Here is a 23871-nt window from a genome sequence, read left to right as displayed (position 1 = left end):
AAATGGGAAACTACGGAAAACCATCTTCATGGCTACCGACAGTGAGGTTCAAACCCACTATCTCCCGAATGCAAGAATGATTAAAATATCACACGAGGACCGAGGTAATAAGCAGGTGGCCGGAAGAGCCTTGGGAAAATAAACAGCCTCACGAGATTACGCATAAACATCACCATCAGGAGGAAAAACAAGTAATGTTGTCTAAAAGGAAATCGTCATATATTATATAGCTCCCGTTCTTTGCTTATAATTCAGATTTGAAACGACAGTAATACTTACCCTGTACTTAATAAATAGGTAATAATAGGTCGTCTACTACTACTTGGTTTTCCGTGGTTTCCCATTTTCACACCAGGAAAATGTGCCTTAATTAAGGTCACGGCTGCTTCCCTAGCACTCCTAGCCCTTTTCTATCCTATCATTGCCATAATACCTCTCTGTGTCGGTACGACGTAAAGTAGAATGAAAAAAAAAATCTTTCTACAACTGCTATCATGTTAACCTAGTTTTAAGTTTATTTCGTTATTATACATTACAACTTCGTCATATACAAATTGGGGATTCATCTAACCAAACGTCCTGTGATGCATAAGCAGTAAGCAAGTTAGAACCAATAATTTGATCATCAATATCAGACAAGTGCTCAATTGTAGGAAGAGCATCTCGAAATACACACATAAAAATATTCATACATGCTTTCGCCTTTGTCACGTGAGTGACGGCTATCATGCATTTGAGTTATATAAGCCAGAAGAATCTGGTGTTTTACTTGGTTGGAGATTGAACATTACAGCGAATTGTATGTTCAGATTACAATATAAAGTCCCACTTTCGAGGCTTCTTAGAAAATAGATTCAACAGATCTGTTGGTTCTACAATTATGTCTCTGAATGTTTATTTAGTTTCTGCTTATTTCATTTTTGTAAAACATCCATCGGGCAGGGAGGTGGGGGGGGGGTATATCTCCCGGTATCCCCCTCCCTCTGGTTAGGCCCCTGCTTGCATAGGCCTATAACTGTTTTTTCGATTTGCCTTAGGCTACGTCGCACCAAAACAGATCAGCCATGAGTCTTATGGCGACTATAGGGTAGGTAAGGTCTAGGAGTGGGAAGGAAGAGGCGTGGCCTTAATTAAGGTACAGTTCCAGCATTTGTCTGGTGTGAAAATGAGTAACCACGGAAAACCATCTTCAAGGCTGCTGATAGTATAGTTCGAACCCACTACTTCCCGAATGCAAGCTCACAGCTGCGCACGGCCAGCTCACTCGGTGCAGACAATTTTGACGCCTTAAATGCATAAATGCAATTTAAGCCGTTCTGGGGTAAATGACCAACAGAGGCCAATGAACTAACTATATTGCCGCATTGATTCCTTACGCGAGGGTATACCTTACCAGTCATAGGTTGTTGACTCTATTCACGCAACACTAGCAATATCCCGGTCCACGGCTAGATTATGGCTGTAAAGTTAAGAGGTTCGGTAATACCTGCCGGTCCCTTCACAGCCATTTGTGGCAAAATCCCTCTATACCTTCATCCCCGGAAATATAACAATTTGGAAAGGATGGTAAGTACGGTCGTTGTCCCTCCTAGAGTTCAGCAACCTCGGGGAAATTATCCTGGCTGCAATGTTGCGTTAAATGGTGAGTAGTAAAGGGGTTTACTACAGCAGGCCCCTCTCGCAATCGTACGGACATTGTAGATACACTTATCATTATTAAATAGGATAGTTTTTTAATAATTTCCGAGTAACTATCATTGAATTGTTTCATGTCAGCTCTGTTTAATGTAAGAGAAGGCTTCATAACTATAAGTATATAAGGTAAACAAGGCAAATAAATAACATTTAAAGAAAAACATAGGTGGACCTAAGCCCAAGTGATTTATTTTACCTAGCAATTTCGGGACACTATCCCTATATCACATTGAACTAGTAAATACGAGACTTATATAAACTGACTTTATTTACAATCTACGTGGCGAGTTGGCCGTGCGGTTAGGAGCGCGCGGCTGTGAGCTTGCATCCGGGAGATAGTGGGTTCGAATCCCACTGTCGGCAGCCCTGAAGATGGTTTTCCGTGGTTTCCCATTTTCACACCAGGCAAATGCTGGGGATGTACCTTAATTAAGGCCACGGCCGTTTCTTTTCAACTCCCAGTCATGTCCTATCCCATCGTCGCCATAAGACCTATCTGTGTCGGTGCGACGTTAAGCCACTAGCAAAAAAAAAAAAAAAAAAAAAAAAAGTTTTTGAGGGAAGTGTTAGGGCAGGGATAGGCCAGGGAATGGCTATGACAAACAGATTGGAGTAGATACAGGTTATAGTAGTTACGTAGAAATGAAGATATTAGCGTAAAATAAGGTTAAATCATTAAAAAACAACAACAACAACAGTTACAAGAAACATTATTTATGGGGAGCTATATGTCGATGCCCTATTTCCCCCCTAACTTTCAAATAGTTTCTAGGAGATTTTGAAAACAAAAATAGCGAGTTCTCTTTTATGGGGCGGATGGAGGATTTAATATGGGGTACCTCATATTACTTTTGCCAAAACACATCGCTCAGCCTTCATGCTCTTTTGAAGATGACGTGCGTATGGAATTGAAAGAAGTAGGCCTATAAAGAAAGAAGAGAAACTACGGCGATGATGATACAGAGTTATTCTGTTGTGCAGGCTCTTTCCTCGGAGGACGCAGAGGGAGAACTTTGGATAAGAAGTTGCAAATATCTCAAATGATGATTCGAGTAAATTCTGTTGCGAAATGTGTCTATGCAAAGGGGGAAAAGTACAAATATAATGATTAATATAAACATTAGGAAGAACCCCACTAATTGTGTTGGGATTCGAACTCTGGAATTCAACTTTAGGTACCACCCAATCACGTTCAATGAAATCAATGTTTAGCGTTGTCACTTGAAGTCTAGACGTAATAATTTGCAAATTTCTCCTAAAAGTCACATCCCAAATTAGGAATCCCTGGTACCCCCGTGATAATATTAGGTACCTCCGCATAAAAGGGATCCTATGTTGGGATTTTATATAATTGGAGATGTAACACAACATAGTACTACACTATATAATGTAAAGAAATACGTACAGAAAATATTTATATTATTCACCGGAACAAATATTATTTCTCTTTTATCACACTATGAAAACAAGAACAACACTCCATACTAGGCGAGGGTATTTAGGGGTTGTAGTAAGGATGTAAAGGAGAGGGCATATAAGTCTCTCGTAAGACCCCAACTAGAGTATGGTTCCAGTGTATGGGACCCTCACCAGGATTATTTGATTCAAGAACTGGAAAAAATCCAAAGAAAAGCAGCTCGATTTGTTCTGGATGATTTCCGACAAAAGAGTAGCGTTACAAAAAAGTTGCACAGTTTGGGCTGGGAAGACTTCGGAGAAAGGAGACGAGCTGCTCGACTAAGTGGTATGTTCCGAGCTGTGAGCGGAGAGATGGCGTAGAATGACATCAGTAGACGAATAAGTTTGAGTAGGGTCTTTAAAAGTAGGAAAGATCACAATATGAAGATAAAGTTAGAATTCAAGAGGACAAATTGGGGCAAATATTCGTTTATAGGAAGGGGAGTTAGGGATTGGAATAACTTACCAAGGGAGATGTTCAATAAATGTCCAGTTTCTTGGCAATCATTTAAGAAAAGGCTAGGAAAACAACAGATAGGGAATCTACCACCTAGGCCACTGCCTTAAATAAAGTGATTGATTAATTTTTGATTCAGTACTAACATGAACATCCAAATGGGTCGTGACGGCTGTCTGGTATCGTTACTGGCTTTTTATCAAGACGGCCGAGGTTCGAAATCCGACTTCTGAAATAATAGTCAAGTCTTTATAGTAAAACTGGAAGTCCGTGGCTATGATCACGTTATCAACAGTCGCGTAAAACTACAAGCTTCTTTACACCAATATTTACCGGGCGAGTTGGCCGTGCGGTTAGGAGCACGCAGCTGTGAACTTGCATCCGGGAGATAGTGGGTTCGAACCCAGTGTCGGCAGCCCTGAAGATGGTTTTCCGTGGTTTCCCATTTTCACACCAGGTAAATGCTGGGGCTGTACATTAATTAAGGCCACAGCTGCTTCCTTCCCACTCCTTGCCTTTTCCTATTCCATCTTCGCCATAAGACCTATCTGTGTCGGTGCGACGTAAAACAAATAGCAAAAAAAAAAAAAACATTAATGTTTTCAAATCCTTACATCTCAGTACCTTTGTGTTTATATTTACTTTTGATATAATAATAATAATAATAATAATAATAATAATAATAATAATATGATGTCTCTACAATGCCTCAGTTTCAATAGATGCCAGGGACTCAAAATTTCCCCCATGTGGAGGAATCTATTGGCGTAGAGTCGTCCAATTTGAACATCTAAAATCATTTATTGTAGAATGCAACGGTACATTTTCCTCTTGTATGTCAACCAACACTTTTTAAATGCTATTTTTTCGGGGCGTCGACCTATAGAGATCTTTCGCCCCTACTTGCATGATATGAATCTGCGTGTACTGTAATTGGAATTGCAAAAGTGTAGAGTGTTGAATGTGAGGGAAGGAACGTTAAGGACGACACAGTCCCCAGGTCAGGGATATTAATCATTTACAATTAAAAACCCCTGATTCGGCCAGGAATCGAACCCGGGGCCGCCGGGTGACAGGCGGACGCGTTGCCTCCTACACCGCAGGGCCGGACTGTCAACCACCTTAGTGAATTCTATAAAATTAGATATCTGGGTAACTGAGGATTCAAGTTCGAGTGTCGAGGATGGCTGCATGTTCAACTCTTTTTGACTTATTAGCGGTACAGAAATCCAAGAGGATTTGCCGTGCCGTCTATATGATACCTCGAAATCTTCAGGCCTTTGGGCTGAGCAGTGGTCGCCCTGTAGGCTAGTACGCTGACCATTAAGTCAAGTAACCGGACAACTTCAAGTCAAGGTGAAGCTCGTGCTTAAGGGATCGCAACAGTGAAACAAACGTACACTCTCGATGTGTTCGATGTACAAGATTGAGTCAAACGGAACTCGCCTGTGGGAATCAGATGCGTTACACAGAACTTGGTATACTGTAGAATGCACACTGGGGCAGCAGCGCCCATTTGACCTGAATGTTACTTCTTTTTACTAGCGCCAGGCTTCTTAGGAGTATTTATGAAGTAGGAACGACATCAGAAAGGACTTCATTTGCATGCACGATACCCACATTTGCATCATCAAATATGGGTTGTTCAGTCACCTACTTGCTCCTACTGCAATAACGCTGAAGGGGCATGAACGATAAAAGTTATACGGTAGAACAAAGAAGTTTGTAAATAATATTCTAAACAAATTATGTCATGAGCAATTCTCCCGTAAAACTTAACGTAAAAGAACGGGAAAAGAACACCGAATTTTATATTGTTTAGCCCCCCCCCCCTGCATGTTTTGAACAAATTATAGCTAAGATCTTTCTCTCCTTTATTGTTAACGAAATTTCATTAAAATCTAGCAATCCATTCTTCCGTGATGCTGTAACAGACAAGCAGATACACAAACGGACAAAAATTAAACTAAACCCAACATCGTGTATTATTTCTCCTGACCAAGTATCAGGTTAAGTATATAGGCTATTATTATTATTAGGCTATTATTATTATTTTAACAATAATAATAATAATAACATATATAGGCTACAGTAACTTATGTCCGGGAGATAGTAGGTTCGAATCCCACTATCGGCAGCCCTGAAAATGGTTTTCCGTGGTTTCCCATTTTCACACCAGGCAAATGCTGGGGCTGTACCTTAATTAAGGCCACGGCCGCTTCCTTCCAACTCCTAGACCTTTCCTATCCCATCGTCGCCATAAGACCTATCTGTGTCGGCGCGACGTAAAGCCCCTAGCAAAAAAAAGTAACTTATGTGATATTATAGAAGAGTGCTGAAGATGAGATGGATAGACTGAATCACAAATGAAGAGATAATATGGAATTCAGCAGAACGATTTGACGAAATTGACTGGAAGAAGAGACAGAAAGATAGGACACAGTTTGATACATCCAGGAGCTGTTCAATTGGTTTAATAATAATTTTATTTGCTTTACGTCCCACTAACTACTTTTACGGAGACGCCGAGGTGCCGGAATTTAGTCCCGCAGGAGTTCTTTTACGTGCCAGTAAATCTACCGACACGAGGCTGTCGTATTTGAGCACCTTCAAATACCACCGGACTGAGCCAGGATCGAACCTGCCAAGTTGGGGTTAGAAGGGCAGCGCCTTAACCGTCTGAGCCACTCAGCCCGGCGTTCAATTGGTTTCTGGGGGAAGTGTAGATGGTAAGAACAGTAGGGCTAGACTAAGACACACTTATGACAAACAGATTATAGCAATGTAGGATTTAATAGTTACGTAGAAATGAAAAGGGTTACCACATAATAGGGTGGCACGGAGAGCTGCAACAAACCAGTCCATGGACTGATGACCCGAACATTTATATATGGCCTATGTTTATCATTATTATTGACAATTAATAGTAAACTGCTAGCATTTTAGGTCATTCTGTTTATTATGTCATCAAGCCCCTCTTCCATGATTGTCTGTTGGTTGCTTTCAAAGGACAATAAAAGAAACTGGATTGATCTATTTTTGGCTGGTTGAAATATTTGTAACTTCTGAAGACTAACGAGATATTCCTCTCCTATTTTTCACTTGGTAATTGCGATGAGAAGTACTTGATGAAAGACTGCATTCTATTCCGCTCTTAGGCATTAGGCATAAAGAGAATGAATCAGGGATTCGTGGGAACCATTTGTTATTTTTGAAATAGTTGGCAACCTACAAATAAGCCACAATCATCACGTTTCTTAGAATTGGCCGTGCCGTGAGAACGAGCACGCACACACTGATTACGATTTCAGGAAGCAGTTCTCACACAATGTGATCCCGTCTCTTTATTGTTTGTGGTATCTCCTTCATCAAGAACATGATTTTACTTGCCAGTCATTAGTCTATGATATGCCTATTACAGATTACTTGTGTTTATGAACCCAAGTTTCATCTACGAGAGGATATTCATGATAACTGCATCATGGTTCATAAAAGTACGAATTTACATTATTAAAGTATTTTATAACAACCCTACTATTTCGATTGGCTATGTAGTGCTTTATATGCTCACCTTCTATATTCAGAATTACAGGATCGAATTCCAACGTATCTCGTTTGCATTTGAGAGCAGCCTGCTTAAACGCAAGAGAATGTTTTTTTATTAGTAAGAGAATGTGACAGTAGATTTACAGGCATGTCGATATTATTATTATTATTATTATTATTATTATTATTATTATTATTATTATTATTATTATTATTATTTTGTCAGCAGTCTATTCATAGACTCGGCCATCGGCGTTTCTTGAAATAATTTCCTGTAGTTTCACATTTCAACTCCAAGAAATTACGAATTCCTCTGTCTCTCACTGGTTTTCTCTATGCTTATTAGAATTTGATACTTCAGAACAGACATCATAGAGCCATAGGTTAAGTATTAGACAATTCATATGCGCTGTAACAATAACGAAGTGTGGCCTGCAGAGAGGCCTGCTGTAGATCTTTCAAGTTGCCGCCTTATAGGCGAATTGCGTGTTTGTTAGGATGGGGCCCTATCTATGATTAATTATTTTGAAGAAGACGGTACACACTCACCCAGCCCCCGAGCCATTGGCATTAACCAATTAAGGTTGAAATCCCCTGCCCAGCCGGGAATCGAACCCGGAAACCTTTGGACCGATGCACGCTATTTAGCCATAGAGCCGGACATATGCGCTGTAAAGACATGAAGCTAATGTTTATGGGCTTATTTTTCTTACGATTGATTTCATGAATAATCTCAACAACAACAACAACTGCTACTGCTACAAATGTCCTTCATATATTAGGCCTGCTGTCGAAAATCCGTGTCCATTTAACGTAACCCTTTTATGACAACTATTCATCTGGAGTAAATAATATACTATATCCCAGCTTCTAACAGTCCGACTCGTTGGCTGAATGGTCAGCGTACTGGCCTTCGGTTCTGAGGGTCCCGGGTTCGATTCCCGGCCGGGTCGGGGATTTTAATCGCTTGTGATTAATTCTTCTGGCTCGGGGACTGGGTGTATGTGTCCGTCCCAACACTCTTCTCATCATATTCAGACAACATACTACACTACCAACCACCACAGAAACACGCAATAGCGATTACATCCCTCCATACAGGGTTGGCGTTAGGAAGGGCATCCGGCCGTAAAACAGGGCCAAATCCACATGTGCGACGCAGTTCGCACCCGCGACCCCACAGGTGTGGGAAAAAGCGGTAGAAAAAGAAAAAAGAAGAATCCCAGCTTCTAACAATAAGAGAGAGAGTGCACAGGCCGAAACGGGAGTTTACACAAAGTCAATAGCCTATTACTGAGTAGGTACAATCGAGTTCATCAAAACTTACATCATTGGTACGTTTCAGTTCATTTATTGATCTTATTCTGACCCGAACAATGATCATATCAATCAGTCACTGCTGATCTGCATTTAGGGCAGTCGCCCAGGTGGCAGATTCCCTATCTGTTGTTTTCTTAGCCTTTTCTTAAATGATCGCAAAGAAATTGGAAAATTATTGGACATTTCCCTTGGTAAGTTATTCCAATCCCTAACTCTCCTTCCTATAAATGGATAATGAACTGGAGAATTTCAGCTTATTTATGAAATAGACCCTATGTGATTTAGTGAGAATGAGATAAATTTTCCAATCGAACACAGTTCATACCGTAAATGTTCAGACATATTTTATAGGAAATTTTACTAAAATAATTATAACTTAGCTTTTATGTATTAACTCCACGTGTATATAGGTTCAAAGAACGTAAAGTGTTTTATTGGTAAACTCATTTTACATTTGATATCACTTCTTCCTCAATCAAATACCGAACTGTTACCAGATGTTGGCATTCTTATAGCAAGTTCGTCTTTGTTGACTGCAGCTCGGAACATTTAGTATTGATATAAATATGCCTTATGGCTGGGGCGGGGGGGAGGTCATCTGAAATTAGCGCTACGATTGTGTGATGCGATGTCACCTAGCAACCGTCCGGCTCCATGGCTAAATGGTTAGCGTGCTGGCCTTTGGTCACAGGGGTCCCGAGTTCGATTCCCGGCAAGGTCGGGAATTTTAACCATCATTGGTTATTTTCGCTGGAACGGGGGCTGGGTGTATGTTATGTGTTGTCTTCATCATCATTTCATCCTCATCATGGCGCGCAGTTCGCCTACGGGAGTCATTTCAAAAGACCTGCACCTGGCGAGCCGGGCATGTCCTCGGACACTCCCGGCACTAAAAGCCATACGCCATTTCATTAGCTAGCAACCGTCTTATGGCTGGGGTTATCTGAAATCAGCGATACAATTGTGTGATGCAATGTTACCTAGCAACCGTGCGGACTGTGATGTGAAGTACTAATGGAATCCATGACTGAGAGACGTAGAGAAGGCTCTTTTTATCAAAGAGCCCTCATCTCATCATGCTCTAGAGAAGTAATCATTTCATTCATGGTAGTTTCATAGGCCCGAGTCAGTTTCCTCTTTCGATACACTGAATCCTACACTCATCCACTCCAAAATCCACACAACTAGCTTGATAGCTGCAGTCGCTTACGTGCGGCCAGTATCCAGTATTCGGGATATACCGGTAGTGGGTTCCAACCCCAATATCGGCAGCACTGAAAATGAGTTTCCGTGGTTTCCCATTTTCACACCAGGCAAATGCTGGGGCTGTATTCTTCATTAATGCCACGGCCGCTTCCTTCCCAGTCCTAGCCCTTTCTTGTCCCATCGTCGTCATAAGACCTATCTGTGTCGGTGCGACGTAAAGCCAATAGCAAAAAAAAAAAAAAAAAAAAAAAAAACCAACACACACATGTCTCTCAAACAGGACCTGTTACATGTAAATACATTAATCGTGATCAATATGAGTTTCACTTCATGAAAGGCATATTTATGATCATTTGTTTTTCCCACGGGGAAATCTGACACCACATTTTCCCCTGGAGTTTTAGCTGAAATACTCAGGGGATTTAGGAATTCTTGTCACCGGAATTCTCTTCATTGTACGAACCACTTCGTCGTCGATTACATTTCCGTCACCGGCCTTGTGGTCACTGACTTCCTAGTATTTTATTTTCGCCATTTTCTATTGTTTTAATTATCGCAATAACATTGTACGGTTGTTTTCGTCAGCAACGCAGTTATTGATTAGCCCAGACGCTCAGAGTCAGCCCTTTATAGACTGTTTAATTTGCATCAGTGGTCAGTTTCAGGGGTGTTCAAACTGTCTTCCGCCATAGTTTAATCTCCCTGCTGTTTTACCCTCAATTACAATAATGTATCAAGGGAAATGTTCAATAAATTTCCAAGTTCCTTGAAGTAATTTAGGAAAATATTAGGAAAACAATTTTTTTTTTTTTTTGCTAGGGGCTTTACGTCGCACCGACACAGATTTGTCTTATGGCGACGATGGGATACGAAAGGCCTAGGAGTTGGAAGGAAGCGGCCCACTATTTCCCGGCAACCATCCTCCCGGTCCGGATGCAAACTCACAGTCGCGCGCCTCTAACCGCACGGACAACTCGCCCGGTAGGTAAACAATTGATAGAGTATATGCCACCTGGGTGACAGCCCTAAATGCGGATCAATAACTAATTAAATGATTGATTGGTTGATTATAGTTTTACGTGATTGTTGATATCGTGATTATAGTCACGGGACCTCCAGTTTCACGCGGAATCCCAAACATAGGAGCATGGCTTTTCATTTCAAAAATTCCGCATGCTCTGGCTGGAATTGGAATCGCGGCTGCTTTGATGAGAAGCCAGTAACAGTAACACCGAGCTATCACGTCCCCTCTGAACCTGAAAGTATCTCCAATGAAAACATGTGACAGCTTGTTAAAGTTCACTGATCAACGGCGTAGCCATGTTGAAAGGTTGAGAGCGGCAGGCTGCCTGCCTTCGACTGCAATGCTGCGAGCCTCTGCACACCCAGTGTTCATGCTCATATGCGGCGCTCATTAATGTTGGTAACCGCTCGCCCTTGCTCGGGCGTGAAAATGTAGTATCGTACGCCTCTCGTACGGTCTCCCCCTGTGGCTGGGGGCGGTAGAATAACACCCACGGTATCCCCTGCCTGTCGTAAGAGGCGACTAAAAGGGGCCCCTGGGGCTCTGAACTTTGGAGCGTGGGTTGGCGACCACGGGGCCCTTAGCTGAGTCCTGGCATTGCTTCCACTTACTTGTGCCAGGCTCCTCAATTTCATCTATACTATCCGACCTCCCTTGGTCAACTCTTGTTCTTTTCCGACCCCGACGCTATTAGGTTTTCGAGGGCTAGGGAGTCTTTCATTTTCACGCCCTTCGTGGCCCTTGTCTTCCTTTGGCCGACATCTTCATTTTTCGAAGTGTCGGACCCCTTCCATTTTTCCCTCTGATTAGTGTTATATAGAGGATGGTTGCCTAGTTGTACTTCCTCTTAAAACAATAATCACCACCACCACCACCACTCGTACGGTCCTGCCGGCCTCGGCAGCGGTCGAAGTGGAGATGTGACGATCCCTAGTGAAGGTACGCCCGGCCGGGTGAGAGCCCGTGCTCGGCGGCCTAGGAAATTTTAGTTGGCGGCCACTCGGTCGGCCAACGGAGCAAAGCAAGTCTGTGTCCCGCAGGCCGCACTCGTCGGCGGCGGGCTACGACGCTCGGTTTCGGCTCTCGAGCCAGCCAGCTCCCTGGTTGATCCTGCCAGTAGTCATATGCTTGTCTCAAAGATTAAGCCATGCATGTCTCAGTGCAAGCCAAATTAAGGTGAAACCGCGAATGGCTCATTAAATCAGTTATGGTTCCTTAGATCGTACCACTTTACTTGGATAACTGTGGTAATTCTAGAGCTAATACATGCAAACAGAGTCCCGACCAGAAGTGGAAGGGACGCTTTTATTAGATCAAAATCAATCGGTCGGCTCGTCCGGTCCGTTTGCCTTGGTGACTCCGAATAACTTTGGGCTGATCACACGGTCCTCGTACCGGCGACGCATCTTTCAAATGTCTGCCTTATCAACTGTCGATGGTAGGTTCTGCGCCTACCATGGTTGTAACGGGTAACGGGGAATCAGGGTTCGATTCCGGAGAGGGAGCCTGAGAAACGGCTACCACATCCAAGGAAGGCAGCAGTGATTATTGTTTTAAGAGGAAGTACAACTGGACAGCCAACCTCTATTAACACTAATCAGAGGGGAGAAATGGAAGGGGTCCGACACTTCGAAAAATGAAGGTGTCGGTCAAAGAAAGACAAGAGCCACGAAGGACGTGGAAATGAAAAACTCACTAGGTCTCGGAAAGTTAATACCGTCGATGTCGGTAAAGAACAAGGGTCGACCAAGGGAGCTCTGACAGGAAAGATGAAAGCGAGGGGCCTGGCACAAGAAAGTCGAAGCAATGCCAGACTCAGCTAGGGGAACCGTGGATGCTAATCAGCGTTCCTCTGTTGAGAGCCTCTGGTCCAACTTTTAGTCGCCTTTTACGACAGGTATGGGTTACCGTGGGTGTTATTCTATGGCTTTTAGTGCCGGGAGTATCCGAGGACAAGTTCGGCTCGCCAGATGCAGGTCTTTTGATTCGACGCACGTAGGCGACCTGCACGTCGTGATGAGGATGAAATGATGATGAAGACGGAACATACACCCAGCCCCCGTGTCAGCGAAATTAACCAATTATGGTTAAAATTCCCGACCCTACCGAGAATCGAACCCGGGACCCCTGTGACCAAAGGCCAGCACGCTAACCATTTAGCTGTGGAGCCGGACGGCTATATGCGAAGAAACATGAATCGACCAACGTGCCACAAATAGCTTCCGACTGACAGTGCCCAGACCGCCAAGGGCACTAGGAAGAGAACGGTGTCACTATTGATTAGCTTTGAGGCCCAACAATCGATCAAAGCGAGTAGCTGCACATTTCGTCGTGCTGTCCACCAGATTTGTGTAACTGTATGAGAAAGACAAACGGCGGTGCTTTACAAGAGCGGATTTGTTATCGCGGAACCCCGGGCTTAGCCCCATCCAACGAGGGCATTTATAGCCCGCAGGTGTGTTCATCTTATCTGCGAACCTGCTGCACTACTGAGCCCTTCTCCCTGCCTGTGGATGAATAGAATTAACTTGTTTATACTCTGCCCGCCGCTCACAAAATCACTACGTATACAACAAATTATGAAAAGAGTAAATTTATAGGATTAACCAAAACTCTTCTACTACGATCCTGTCCTTTCTAATTCTGTCCCAATTAAGTACCCCCTCCTCCTACACACGCACACGCTGAGTGGTCAAAAGTCATGTAAAGACACTGAATGTAATGTTAATAACGAGTTGCTCCTACGCGAGCCCTCAAAATGGCAGCAATAGGGCGAGGCATCGACTTTACGAGGTGTTGGAATCGTTCTGGAGGGATCTGGGCCCACGCATCTTGCATTGGAGCCTACACCAGCATCGGCAGCATCCCATAAATGTTCGATTGGATTAAGATCGGGGGATCTGGAGGGCCAATTCATTGTCGTAACTTCATTGGAGTGCTCCTCCAGCCACCTGCGTGCCACCACAGGGCGGTGACATGGCGCATTGTTCTGTTGAAATATGGTATCTCCATCAGCGTACTCTAGAACCGAAAGAACTGAAAGAATGTCCACATAACGTTCACGTGTCAGTGCTCCCTGCAGCCGGACAATAGGGCCTAATTGCGACCATGAGAACGCCACCCAGACCACAACTGAGCCACTTCTCACCTGGACACAACCTTGTTGACATGCAGGAGCCATAGCTTCATGGGGCATACGCCACACTCTCACGCGCCCATCAGCTCGATACAACTGGAACCGGGATTCATCAGACCATACCACACGCCGCCACTGTTCCATGGTCCATTGCCGATGTTCGCGGGCCCATGCACGTCGTTGAGCTTTGTGTCGAGGTGACAGCAAAGAGACACGGGTTCGTCGTCAGCTGGTGAAGCCTATGTGGTGCAGTCGCCTCATTACAGTCCTGATAGAAATGGATTTCTGACTCCCAACATTCAACTAGGCGGTGATCTGACTCACAGTAGCCCGTCGAGCTCCCAGTATGGTTCTGCGGAGGCGACGTCATATCCGTTCGTTAAACATGTGTGGTCTTCCCGTGCGGCGGTTTACGCGGGTGATAACATTCTCGCTGCGATATTGAACATCCCCCCTCGACACTGTTGACCTCGCAGACCAGAATTCGCGTGTACTCTCCGCAATGCTATGATCCATGCGCCGTGCGCCGATGATCATCCCACGTCAAAGTCGGTTAATTCGCGACGTGTTGCCATCTTCACGACACTGGTATATGTGAGAGATTGCTCAGTTACCGCATTACGGCGCATTTTCTAATGGGGCACCCCTTCGCGTGACTTCTGGCCAGTCAGTGTATTTGTATATTCTGCAGTGCAGAGTACAAAGAGACTTCACGAAGTATTTTGGTAGGTTATAACACAACGGTGAACCACTCTACAGGAAACAACAACAGTAGGTCTATGTGTGTATACCTTTAATCCTGTTTTCCCGATCCGGGGCTGGGGTAAGGTGAGATATAATTATATGTCATGGCCGGATGGCCTTCCTGACGCCAATCCCAATGAGGAGCCAATGAAGATGAATGAAATTGGATAAAAGTAAACTCGTGTCCTAATCCTGAGATTGCGCAGCACTTTTCCGGCACACTCCCAGTGTGGAGGGGAGCTGCATGTACCGTTCCACCCACATACCAGCCCTCCTACCATTCTTAAATTTCTGTCAGAACCGGGAATCGAACCCGGGATCCCCGAGGACGGCAGCTGAAAACACTAACCGTTACACCACGAAGGCAGACATGACTGTCGTGGCATTTGCCTGGAAGTGATTATGGGAAACCACAGAAAAAAACATTCTCAGGACAGCCGACGTTGGAGTTCAAGCCCACTCACCTTCCGAATGCAGAGCGGCGTTCCGCTCGGTAACAAGAACAACAACAACAACAACGGTGATTTGTGATAAACGTGTTCCGAGATGTAGTGTTACTGAGGACGGGTCAAAAGCAGTAGCCTATATTTCGTAATGCCATGTAGTCACCTCTAAGAGACACGCTGCAAATGTGTGAAAATTGGTTAGACTTTGCTATTTATAAAACGTTTATAATATGATAGTATACAAATTATTATTCAGTAGCGTAGCCAGGATCGGCCGAGGGGGGAGGGGAATTATAATTACAGAATGATGGTAGAACACAATGAATGTGCTTGTATGACTAATAAAAGTGAATTACAGATCTGTTCATTTTACAAGTATGTCTCTGAATGTTTATTTAGTTTATTGTTTATTGTCAATTACTGTTTATTTTCTTTTTGTAAAAAATCTATGGGGGGGGGTCTAATTCCCAGTACCCTCCACCCTGGCTACGCCCCTGTTATTATTAGTATTTCAGTACATATAAAGAATCAGTTTACCCTACAGGGTCCCCCCCCCCCCCGGACTAAGCGACGGCTCCCACCTTTACCGCCTCAAGAGCAGTATCCTGGAGCGTGAGACATTTGGTCGGGGATACAGCTGGAAAGGAGGACCAGTATCTCGCACAGGTGGCCTCATCTGCCGTGCTGAACACTTTCTTGGTTATGAATTCATCACCTTAATATGTAGGCCTAACAGGAGTGCAGTCAAGAGCAATCGTTTCTACTGGATAATTATACTCTTTCTGCCGCTCTTGTTTTTTAACAGCAAGCTGTGTATCAATTTGAGGAAATTTAAACCACACTGAAGCTTTAGTCACGAACATAACCTCAACAATATTATTAGACAGTTGTTTGATGGGTGCAAAGTCCCCTATGCCACACAGAAATCCAGGGAAACTACCAGTATTAAAAATGCTTTCAATTTAACTATATTCTAAATTGCACCTCGTGTTTCCAGTTTCTATGGTCCAAATAAATTCAGTTCTTTTTACAATGTGTTTTACGTCTTGTGGCGACGGTGGGATAGGAAAGTCCTAAGAATGGGAAGGAAGCGACCGTGGCTTAATTAAGGTACAGCCCCAGCATTTGGCTGGTGAGAAAGTAGGAAACAATAGAAAACTATCTTCAGGGCTCGAAACCATTATCTCCCGGATGCATGCCCCTAACCGCACGGCCAACTCGCCCGGTAAATTCAGTTTTAGAAAATGATGTAGCCTACTCAAATCCTTAGAATTCACATGCCCATGTCCCTCCTGAAAACGGCTTGTAGAGGTGCCTTGTAGAGGATGGGAAAATTGGAAGGCGTAGACAATGAAGAGGAAAGGAAACGGCCGTGGCCTTAAATTAAGTATCATCCCGGTATTTATCGGGAGAAAAAGTAGGAAACCACAAAAAACCAGCTGAGATGGAAATCGAACCCTCTCTATTCAGTTGGACTCCCAAAGGATGAGTAAACCTCATTCCAATCCTCGTCCCACATTTCAAACTTCGTGGCAGAGTCGGGAATTGATCCCGGGCCTCTGGGAGTGGCAGCTAAGCTCAGTACACCACACCACAGAGGCGGACTGTAGTACATTTCGCTCGTTTAATACAAGAACGTCATAACTAAAAACAGCCTGTTTTGAGTTATGTATAGGCCTACCATTTTATTGGTTCTTGCCTGCACTTTTAATTGGTATACTTAACTCATAACTGGCAATTTTTTGAATTTTAATGTTGTTCTATTAAATGAGCGATATATTGAATGAATATAAGCTAAACGAGCACAGAACTGTTATGTGAGATAGCGTGCGGGAAATGGGGGATCTGAACCTCGCTGTCGGCTGTCCTGAGGATGGTTTTCTGTCGTTTCTCATTTTCTAACCAAGCACATGAAGGGGTTGTACCTTATTATTAAAGGCACGACCGCTTCTTTCCCAGTTCTAGTCCCTTCCCATCCCATCGTCACCGAAACCTGTCTGAGTTAGTGAAATGATTAGCAGAAAAAAGTACATACCTTAATATAACAAACATAAAATATCATTGGCGAATAAAAGATTTTTTCAGCTCTATTCGGTCTGTGATTAATTTAGGATAAAGTGATCAGCCCCATGTAACCTGTTTATTTATTTATTTATTTATTTATTTATCTCTGTGGTGTAGTGTTTAGTGAGATTAGCTGCCTACCCCGGAGGTCCGGGTTCGATTCCCGGCTCTGTCACGAAATTTGAAAAGCGGTACGAGGGATGGAAAGTGGTCCACTCACCCTCAGGAGGTCAACCGAGTAGAGGAGGGTTCGATTCCCTACTCAACCATCCTCGAACTGGTTTTCCGTGGTCTCCCACTTTTCCTCCAGCAAATGCCGGGATGGTACCTAACTTAAGGCTACGGTTCCTTCCCTCTTCTTTGCCTATCCTTTCCAATCTTCCCATTCCCTCACAAGGCCCCTGTTCAGCATAGCAGATGAGGCCGACTGCGCGAGGTACTGGTCCTCCTTCCCAGTTCTACCCCACCCAAAGTCTCACGCTCCTTACGCTCCTGAACACTGCCCTAGAGGTGGTAGAGGTGGGATCCCTCGCTAAGTCCGAGGGAAAAACCAACCCTGGAGGGTAAACAGATTTATTTATTTATTTATTTATTTATTTATTTATTTATTTATTTATTTATTTATTTATTTATTTATTTATTTATTTATTTATTTATTTATTTATTGTTCTTAGTGCTTTAACGTCGCACTGGCACACCAAAGGTTTTCGGTGACGGAAGGATGGGAAAGGACTAGGATTGGGAAGGTAACGGCCGTGGCCTCATTTAAGGTACAGCCCCAGCATTTGCCTGGTGTGAAAATGGGAAACGACCGAAAACCATCTTCAGGGCTACCCACAGTGAGATTTAAATCCTCCAACTCCCGAATGCAAGCTCACAATCACGCAACCCTAACCTCACGGCCAGCTCGCTCGGTCTGTAATGTATTGTCAATGTGGAGACATCCTATGGTAGTAGTAGTAGTAGTAGCAGTAGTAAAGCTATTTGATCACTTGGAGCTTGGAATCGGGAGTATATCATATCTTGTAAGGAATACATACTAATCCAGTGTAAACTCCTAATGCTATAATTCAAGAAACATAAAATCATAAAAGTAGATAAGAGATACCTACATCACAAGACATTGTTTCACCCAAGTAAATCTCCAAAGACGAATGCGGTGACAAATTATAGTATCATATCTAGATCTCTAACTTCACCACTAATAAAGATTATACCAAGCTCGATAGCTACAGTCGCTTAAGTGCGACCAGTATACAGTATTCGGGAGATAGTGGGTTCGAAACTCCACTGACGGCAGCCCTGAAGATGGTTTTCCGTGGTTTCCCATTTTCACACCAGGCAAATGCTGGGGCTGTATCTTAATTAAGGCCACGGCCACTTCAACTCCTAGGCCTTTCCTATCCCATCGTCGCCATAAGACCTATCTGTGTCGGTGCGACGTAAAACCACTAGCAAAAAAAGAATAGCACGTTCTACCGAGCGGAATGGCCACGCGTGTTAACAAAGACTATGGAGCGACGCTCAGCATTTGGGAGGTGAGTGGGTTCGAATCTCACCGTCGGCTGTCCTGAGGAGGGTCTTCTATGGTTTCCCGTTTTCACTTCCAGGTAAATGCCAGGACAGTTCCTATTTTAGGCCACACCCGATTCGTTGCACCTCCTTACCCAAATCCATTCACCATCATTCATTTCATCTTCATAAGCTCCTAAATTGAGTTTGGTGATAACCGTATAAACATGCCATATAATTTCGTTTCAGCTAAAATGGCATTTAATTTCAAAACATTATAATTCATAGAGATATTATAACATTTTGGCACGAATCAATGTAAAGAAATTGACTTATAGGCCTAAAATCTATTCCTTGGCTGTGAGTTTGCATCCGGGAGATAGTGGGTTCGAATCCCACTGTCGGCGGCCCTGAAGATGGTTTTCCGTGGTTTCCCATCTTCACACTAGGCAAATACTGGGGTTGTACCTTAATTAAGGCTTCGGCCACTTCCTTCCAACTCGTAGGCCTTTCCTATCGCATTGTCGCCATAAGACCTATCTGTGTCGGTGCGACGTAAAACCACTAGCAAGAAAAGAAATCTATTCCTGGTGATTACTATTATCATCTAATCCGGTTCCTTGGCTGAATGGTCAGCGTAGTGGCCCTCGTTTCAAAGGGCGCCGGATTTGATTTCCGCCTGGCTGGGAATTTTAACCGAATTTGTTTAATTTCTGTAGCTCGGGGCTGGGAGTTTGTGTTCATCTTCATACATATCTTCATTTACATACAACACTTCACAGAAACACGCTGTAGTGAATACTCCCCTCCACACAGGCTTGTTGTCAGGAAAGAGATTCGGCAATAAAATTGGCCCCAGGTAGGGAAAGGGCAGAAAGAAGTAGTACTCCCAACTAATTCCTCCAAAAGACAATCGATCGAATGCCCTGCATCGGTCAGTAGCTCGTACTAACCTAACAAACAGCTCTTTGAAATTGAAAAATGAACCCAATGAAACATGTCAGATCATGAAGTGGCAATAGTTTCCAAAGTTTATATATAATGGGAATTCACATTAAAAATGCATATGGGACAATGACCTTTAAACAACAAGCATCATCATAATAAAAAATGTGTATCTCCGAATCGCTGTCCACTTTCTTCGAATAGGCATAAGGGATAGGAAAAGCCACTTGTATTAGATCTCTAATGTTTTATCATTAAAATAAGTGCGCCTCGGTAACGTAACGGTCAGCATTATTAGCCGCCATCCTTGAGGGGGCGGGTTCGATTATTGGAACTGCCAAACATTTAAAAATGGCAAGAGGGCTGGTATGTGGTTAGAATGGTACATGCAGCTCGCCTGGGCGTGCCTGAAAAAGAGCTTCTCTACCTCGGGACGAGAACACGAATGCAGTCTTACTTTATTACATTAAGCACTGTTACTACTATCTGTTTCCGTTTCAGTTCTTTTATTTAAAATTGGATTTCTGGTATTGCTAACACTGACAGCGCGTACGACGCAAGTATTATAGCCTATGGTGTAGCCTACTAAGTTCAGCCTTGACTGTTACCCCATCTGTCTAACCGAAGTAAGTCTATTATAGTTAATTCGCATTTAATGTTAATAAAATGAATGCTAAAATAATAATAATAATAATAATAATAATAATAATAATAATAATAATACCATTCATGCTTTCACGGTGCGTACTTGTAGACATGACGTAGGTATTTTGGGCTTACGCCGTGTCAAGAAAATAAGGCAAAATTCTTTATGTTTCGCAGAAAACTATGTCATCTACAATACTACTACTACTACTACTACTACTACTACTACTACTACTACGACTACTAATAATAATAATATTAATATGAGGAACTACTGCAGTGACATCCAACCAGAGGTATTCTACACTGCGGAATGTCTCACATCATCATCATCATCATCTGTTTACCCTCCAGGTTCGGTTTTTCCCTCGGACGTAGCGAGGGATCCCACCTCTACCGCCTCAAGGGCAGTGTCCTGGAGCTTCAGACTCTTGGTCGGGGGATACAACTGGGGAGTATGACCAGTACCTCGCCCAGGCGGCCTCACCTGCTATGCTGAACAGGGGCCTTGTGGAGGGATGGGCAGATTGGAAGGGATAGGCAAGGAAGAGGGAAGGAAGCGGCCGTGGCCTTAAGTTAGGTACCATCCCGGCATTCGCCTGGAGGAGAAGTGGGAAACCACGGAAAACCACTTCCAGGATGGCTGAGGTGGGAATCGAACCCACCTCTACTCAATTGACCTCCCGAGGCTGAGTGGACCCCGTTCCAGCCCTCGTACCACTTTTCAAATTTCGTGGCAGAGCCGGGAATCGAACCCGGGCCTCCGGGGGTGGCAGCTAATCACGCTAACCACTACACCACAGAGGCGGACACCCTTCCAGATTCATTCCCAAATCATCACGATTACTGGCTTTCGTTCGTGAAATATATCAGATAATGTCATAATGGAGGTTTCCATCATGGAGAGCATTGGTATCTCAACATAAACTAAAGATACATGCAAAATAATTTTACTAGATTATTAATGGTTCGAGATCCATTTTCAGTTCCATTTACCGTGCAATACTGAAATTCATTCTTGAACATTTTTGTGAAGGAACACAACTTTTCACTCTTCTGAAAAGCTCCGCAACCTTTTTCTAATCACGACACACCAACGTATTAATCCCTTCAAACATGTGTATGACACTTATTATAAATAGCCGGGCTGAGTAGCTCAGTCGGTAGAGCGCTAGCCTTCTAAGCTCAAGTTCATAGGTTCGATCCTGGCTTAGTCCGGTGATATTTGAAGGTGCTCAAATATGTCAGCAGATTTACTGACACGTAAAATAACTCCTTCGGGGCAAAATTCCAGCACCTCTGCGTCTCCAAAAACCGTAAATAGTAGTTACTGGATCGTTAAATCAATAATCTTAATTAATATAAATACGTAATGTCATAAACCAATTAATAATTAGTATTATTATGCAACAGAAATCGACTCGTGCATTTATTAAAATTTATGAACTTTATTTCACTGTACAGTGCAGAAAATACAAGAAAATACACTTTTCAGTTACTAATACATAGTTCTGTTCATACCTATTCAATGTGATACTTGTGCCTGCTTAACTGCACACAGGCGGCAAAAGCTAAACCTATTTTTGGCTTTTGTACCCCTACTCCGAGATAAATACGAGGTATGGGGGCATACAGTCAAATTTTACAGACACAATTGTATTTTTATTTATACAGTATAGTAGAAGTACTGTATTTGAGTTTATTCGTTTATACGTCTTTTGTTTTGTACTATTGTGAAAGTATATAAAACGTGGAATACAACCAGTTCGGACCCGGTTCCGTTTGAGCTAGATAAGTGGGTTTCTACTGCCGTAACGTTATTTCAGAACATGTCAAGACGCAAAAGTATTTTTTCATAATATAGTAACTCATCGCATTAGTTGGAATATATTGAGCCAAGAATGGTCATACGTACACTTCTTTCTAGAAAAGATAATAAAGGATGCACTTACCATGAGTGTAAGGAGAACATGGAGATAAGGAAGAATTCACTACCGTTGATTCTCCAAATGTCATTCTGGACACAGAGGAATATAAAAACACTACTCGTTCGACTTCAGTCACCATGATACATAAGCGATCACTAACAAACTGGACTACAGATCAAGAGCTGTAGTGGCTGAATCATTTCACGTAACACTGTGTGTTAGTCACGTTCTCAGAAGCGCTATCTTCAGTGAGAAGCAAAGATTAGGGTAGTTCACTCGTTCCGTTTACAGCAACGTGGGTAGTAGAAGTGCGCGCGCCTAGTTTCCCTTGAAAAGAGATAATGGCTGCAGCGGCTTGAATCCTTATTCTCAGAGAAGCTTATCTTCGTAACAGATACTTAGCACGTTAGCACGATTACAGCTCTCTCTCTCTCTCTCTCTCTTTCATGCTGGGTTGAAAAGCTTAGACGGTAGAGCACTAGCCTTATGAGCTCAAGTTGGCGGGCTCGATTCCAGCTCAGTCCGGTGGAATTTGGAAGTGCTCTAAAACACCAGCCTGTGTTAGTAGATTTACTATCACTAAAGGAACTCCTACAGGACAGAATTCCGGCAACTCAGCGTCTCCGAAAACTGTAAAAGAAGTCAGTGGGATGTAAAACCAACGACATTATTATTATTATTATTATTATTATTATTATTTTACAACTTCCTTTACGTCGCACCGACACAGATAGGTCTTATGGTGACGATGGGATAGGAGAGGCCTAGGGGTTGGAAGGAAGCGGCGATGGCCATAATTAAGGTACAGTCCCCAGCATTTGCCGGGTGTGAAAATGGGAAACCACGGAAAACCATATTCAGGGCTGCCGATAGTGGGGTTCGAACCCACTATTTTCCGGATGCAAGCTCACACCTGCGCCCTCCTAACCGCACGGCCATCTCGTCCGGTGAATTATTATTATTATCGCCGGGCTGAGCGGCTCAGACGGTTGAGGCGCTGGCCTTCTGACATCAGCTTGGCAGATTCGATCCTAGCCAAATCCGATGGTATTTGAAGGTGTTCACTTACGTCAGCCTCGTGTAGGTATTTCCCTGACACGTAAAAGAACTCCTGCGGGACTAAATACCGGCACCTTGGCATCTCCAAAAATCGTAAAAGTAGTTAGTGGGACGTAAAGCAAGTAACTATTATTATTATTATTATTATTATTATTATTATTATTATTATTATTATTATTATTATTATTATTATTATTATTATTATTATTATTATCTACTCCATGTATTTAGTGTATGAATCTTTCATTTTATTATTTAACGTCACACTAACGCATAGGCTATAGACTCTTGGAGACACAAAGCTGAGTTGGGCCTTGTAGTGGATTCAATTAAGATATAGCCCAGAAATGAGCCTGGTGTGTAAGTTAGAAACTACCGAAAACCATCTAAAGGGCTGCTGACTGTGGGGTACCCATCATTTCCCGAATGCAGCCTTACAGCTACACAACTATTACGGTATTATTATTATTATTATTATTATTATTATTATTATTATTATTATTATTATTATTATTATTATTATTATTATTATTATTATTATTATCATCCGATTTCGTGGCTGAAGGGTTTCGATTCGATTCTCGACTAGTCCAGGGATTTTACCATTATTATGGTTAGCAGGTTCGAGTCCCGTTGGTTGAAAAGTATTTCACCATCAGAATGTTTGCTGGGCAGGGTAGGAGAGA

At 43.0% G+C, this 23871-nt stretch overlaps 1 protein-coding gene across 1 annotated transcript in view; it reads right to left on the bottom strand.

Moving 5' to 3' along the window:
• Nucleotides 1-22280, bottom strand: part of LOC136876621 (protein bowel) — a 64432-nt gene extending 42152 nt beyond the window's left edge. Inside the window, exon 1 of the mRNA XM_067150589.2 lies at nucleotides 22151-22280. Within this exon, the coding sequence (XP_067006690.2) occupies nucleotides 22151-22265 (115 nt within the window). The 5' untranslated portion in view covers nucleotides 22266-22280. The remainder of the gene's footprint in view (nucleotides 1-22150) is intronic.
• Nucleotides 22281-23871: the final 1591 nt, after the last annotated feature.

The sequence above is a fragment of the Anabrus simplex genome, chromosome 1, assembly GCF_040414725.1.
Source record: "Anabrus simplex isolate iqAnaSimp1 chromosome 1, ASM4041472v1, whole genome shotgun sequence".
Classification (NCBI taxonomy): Eukaryota; Metazoa; Arthropoda; class Insecta; order Orthoptera; family Tettigoniidae; genus Anabrus; species Anabrus simplex.
Note: the sequence above shows the minus strand (reverse complement) of the source record. Positions and strands in the feature narration are given on the sequence as shown.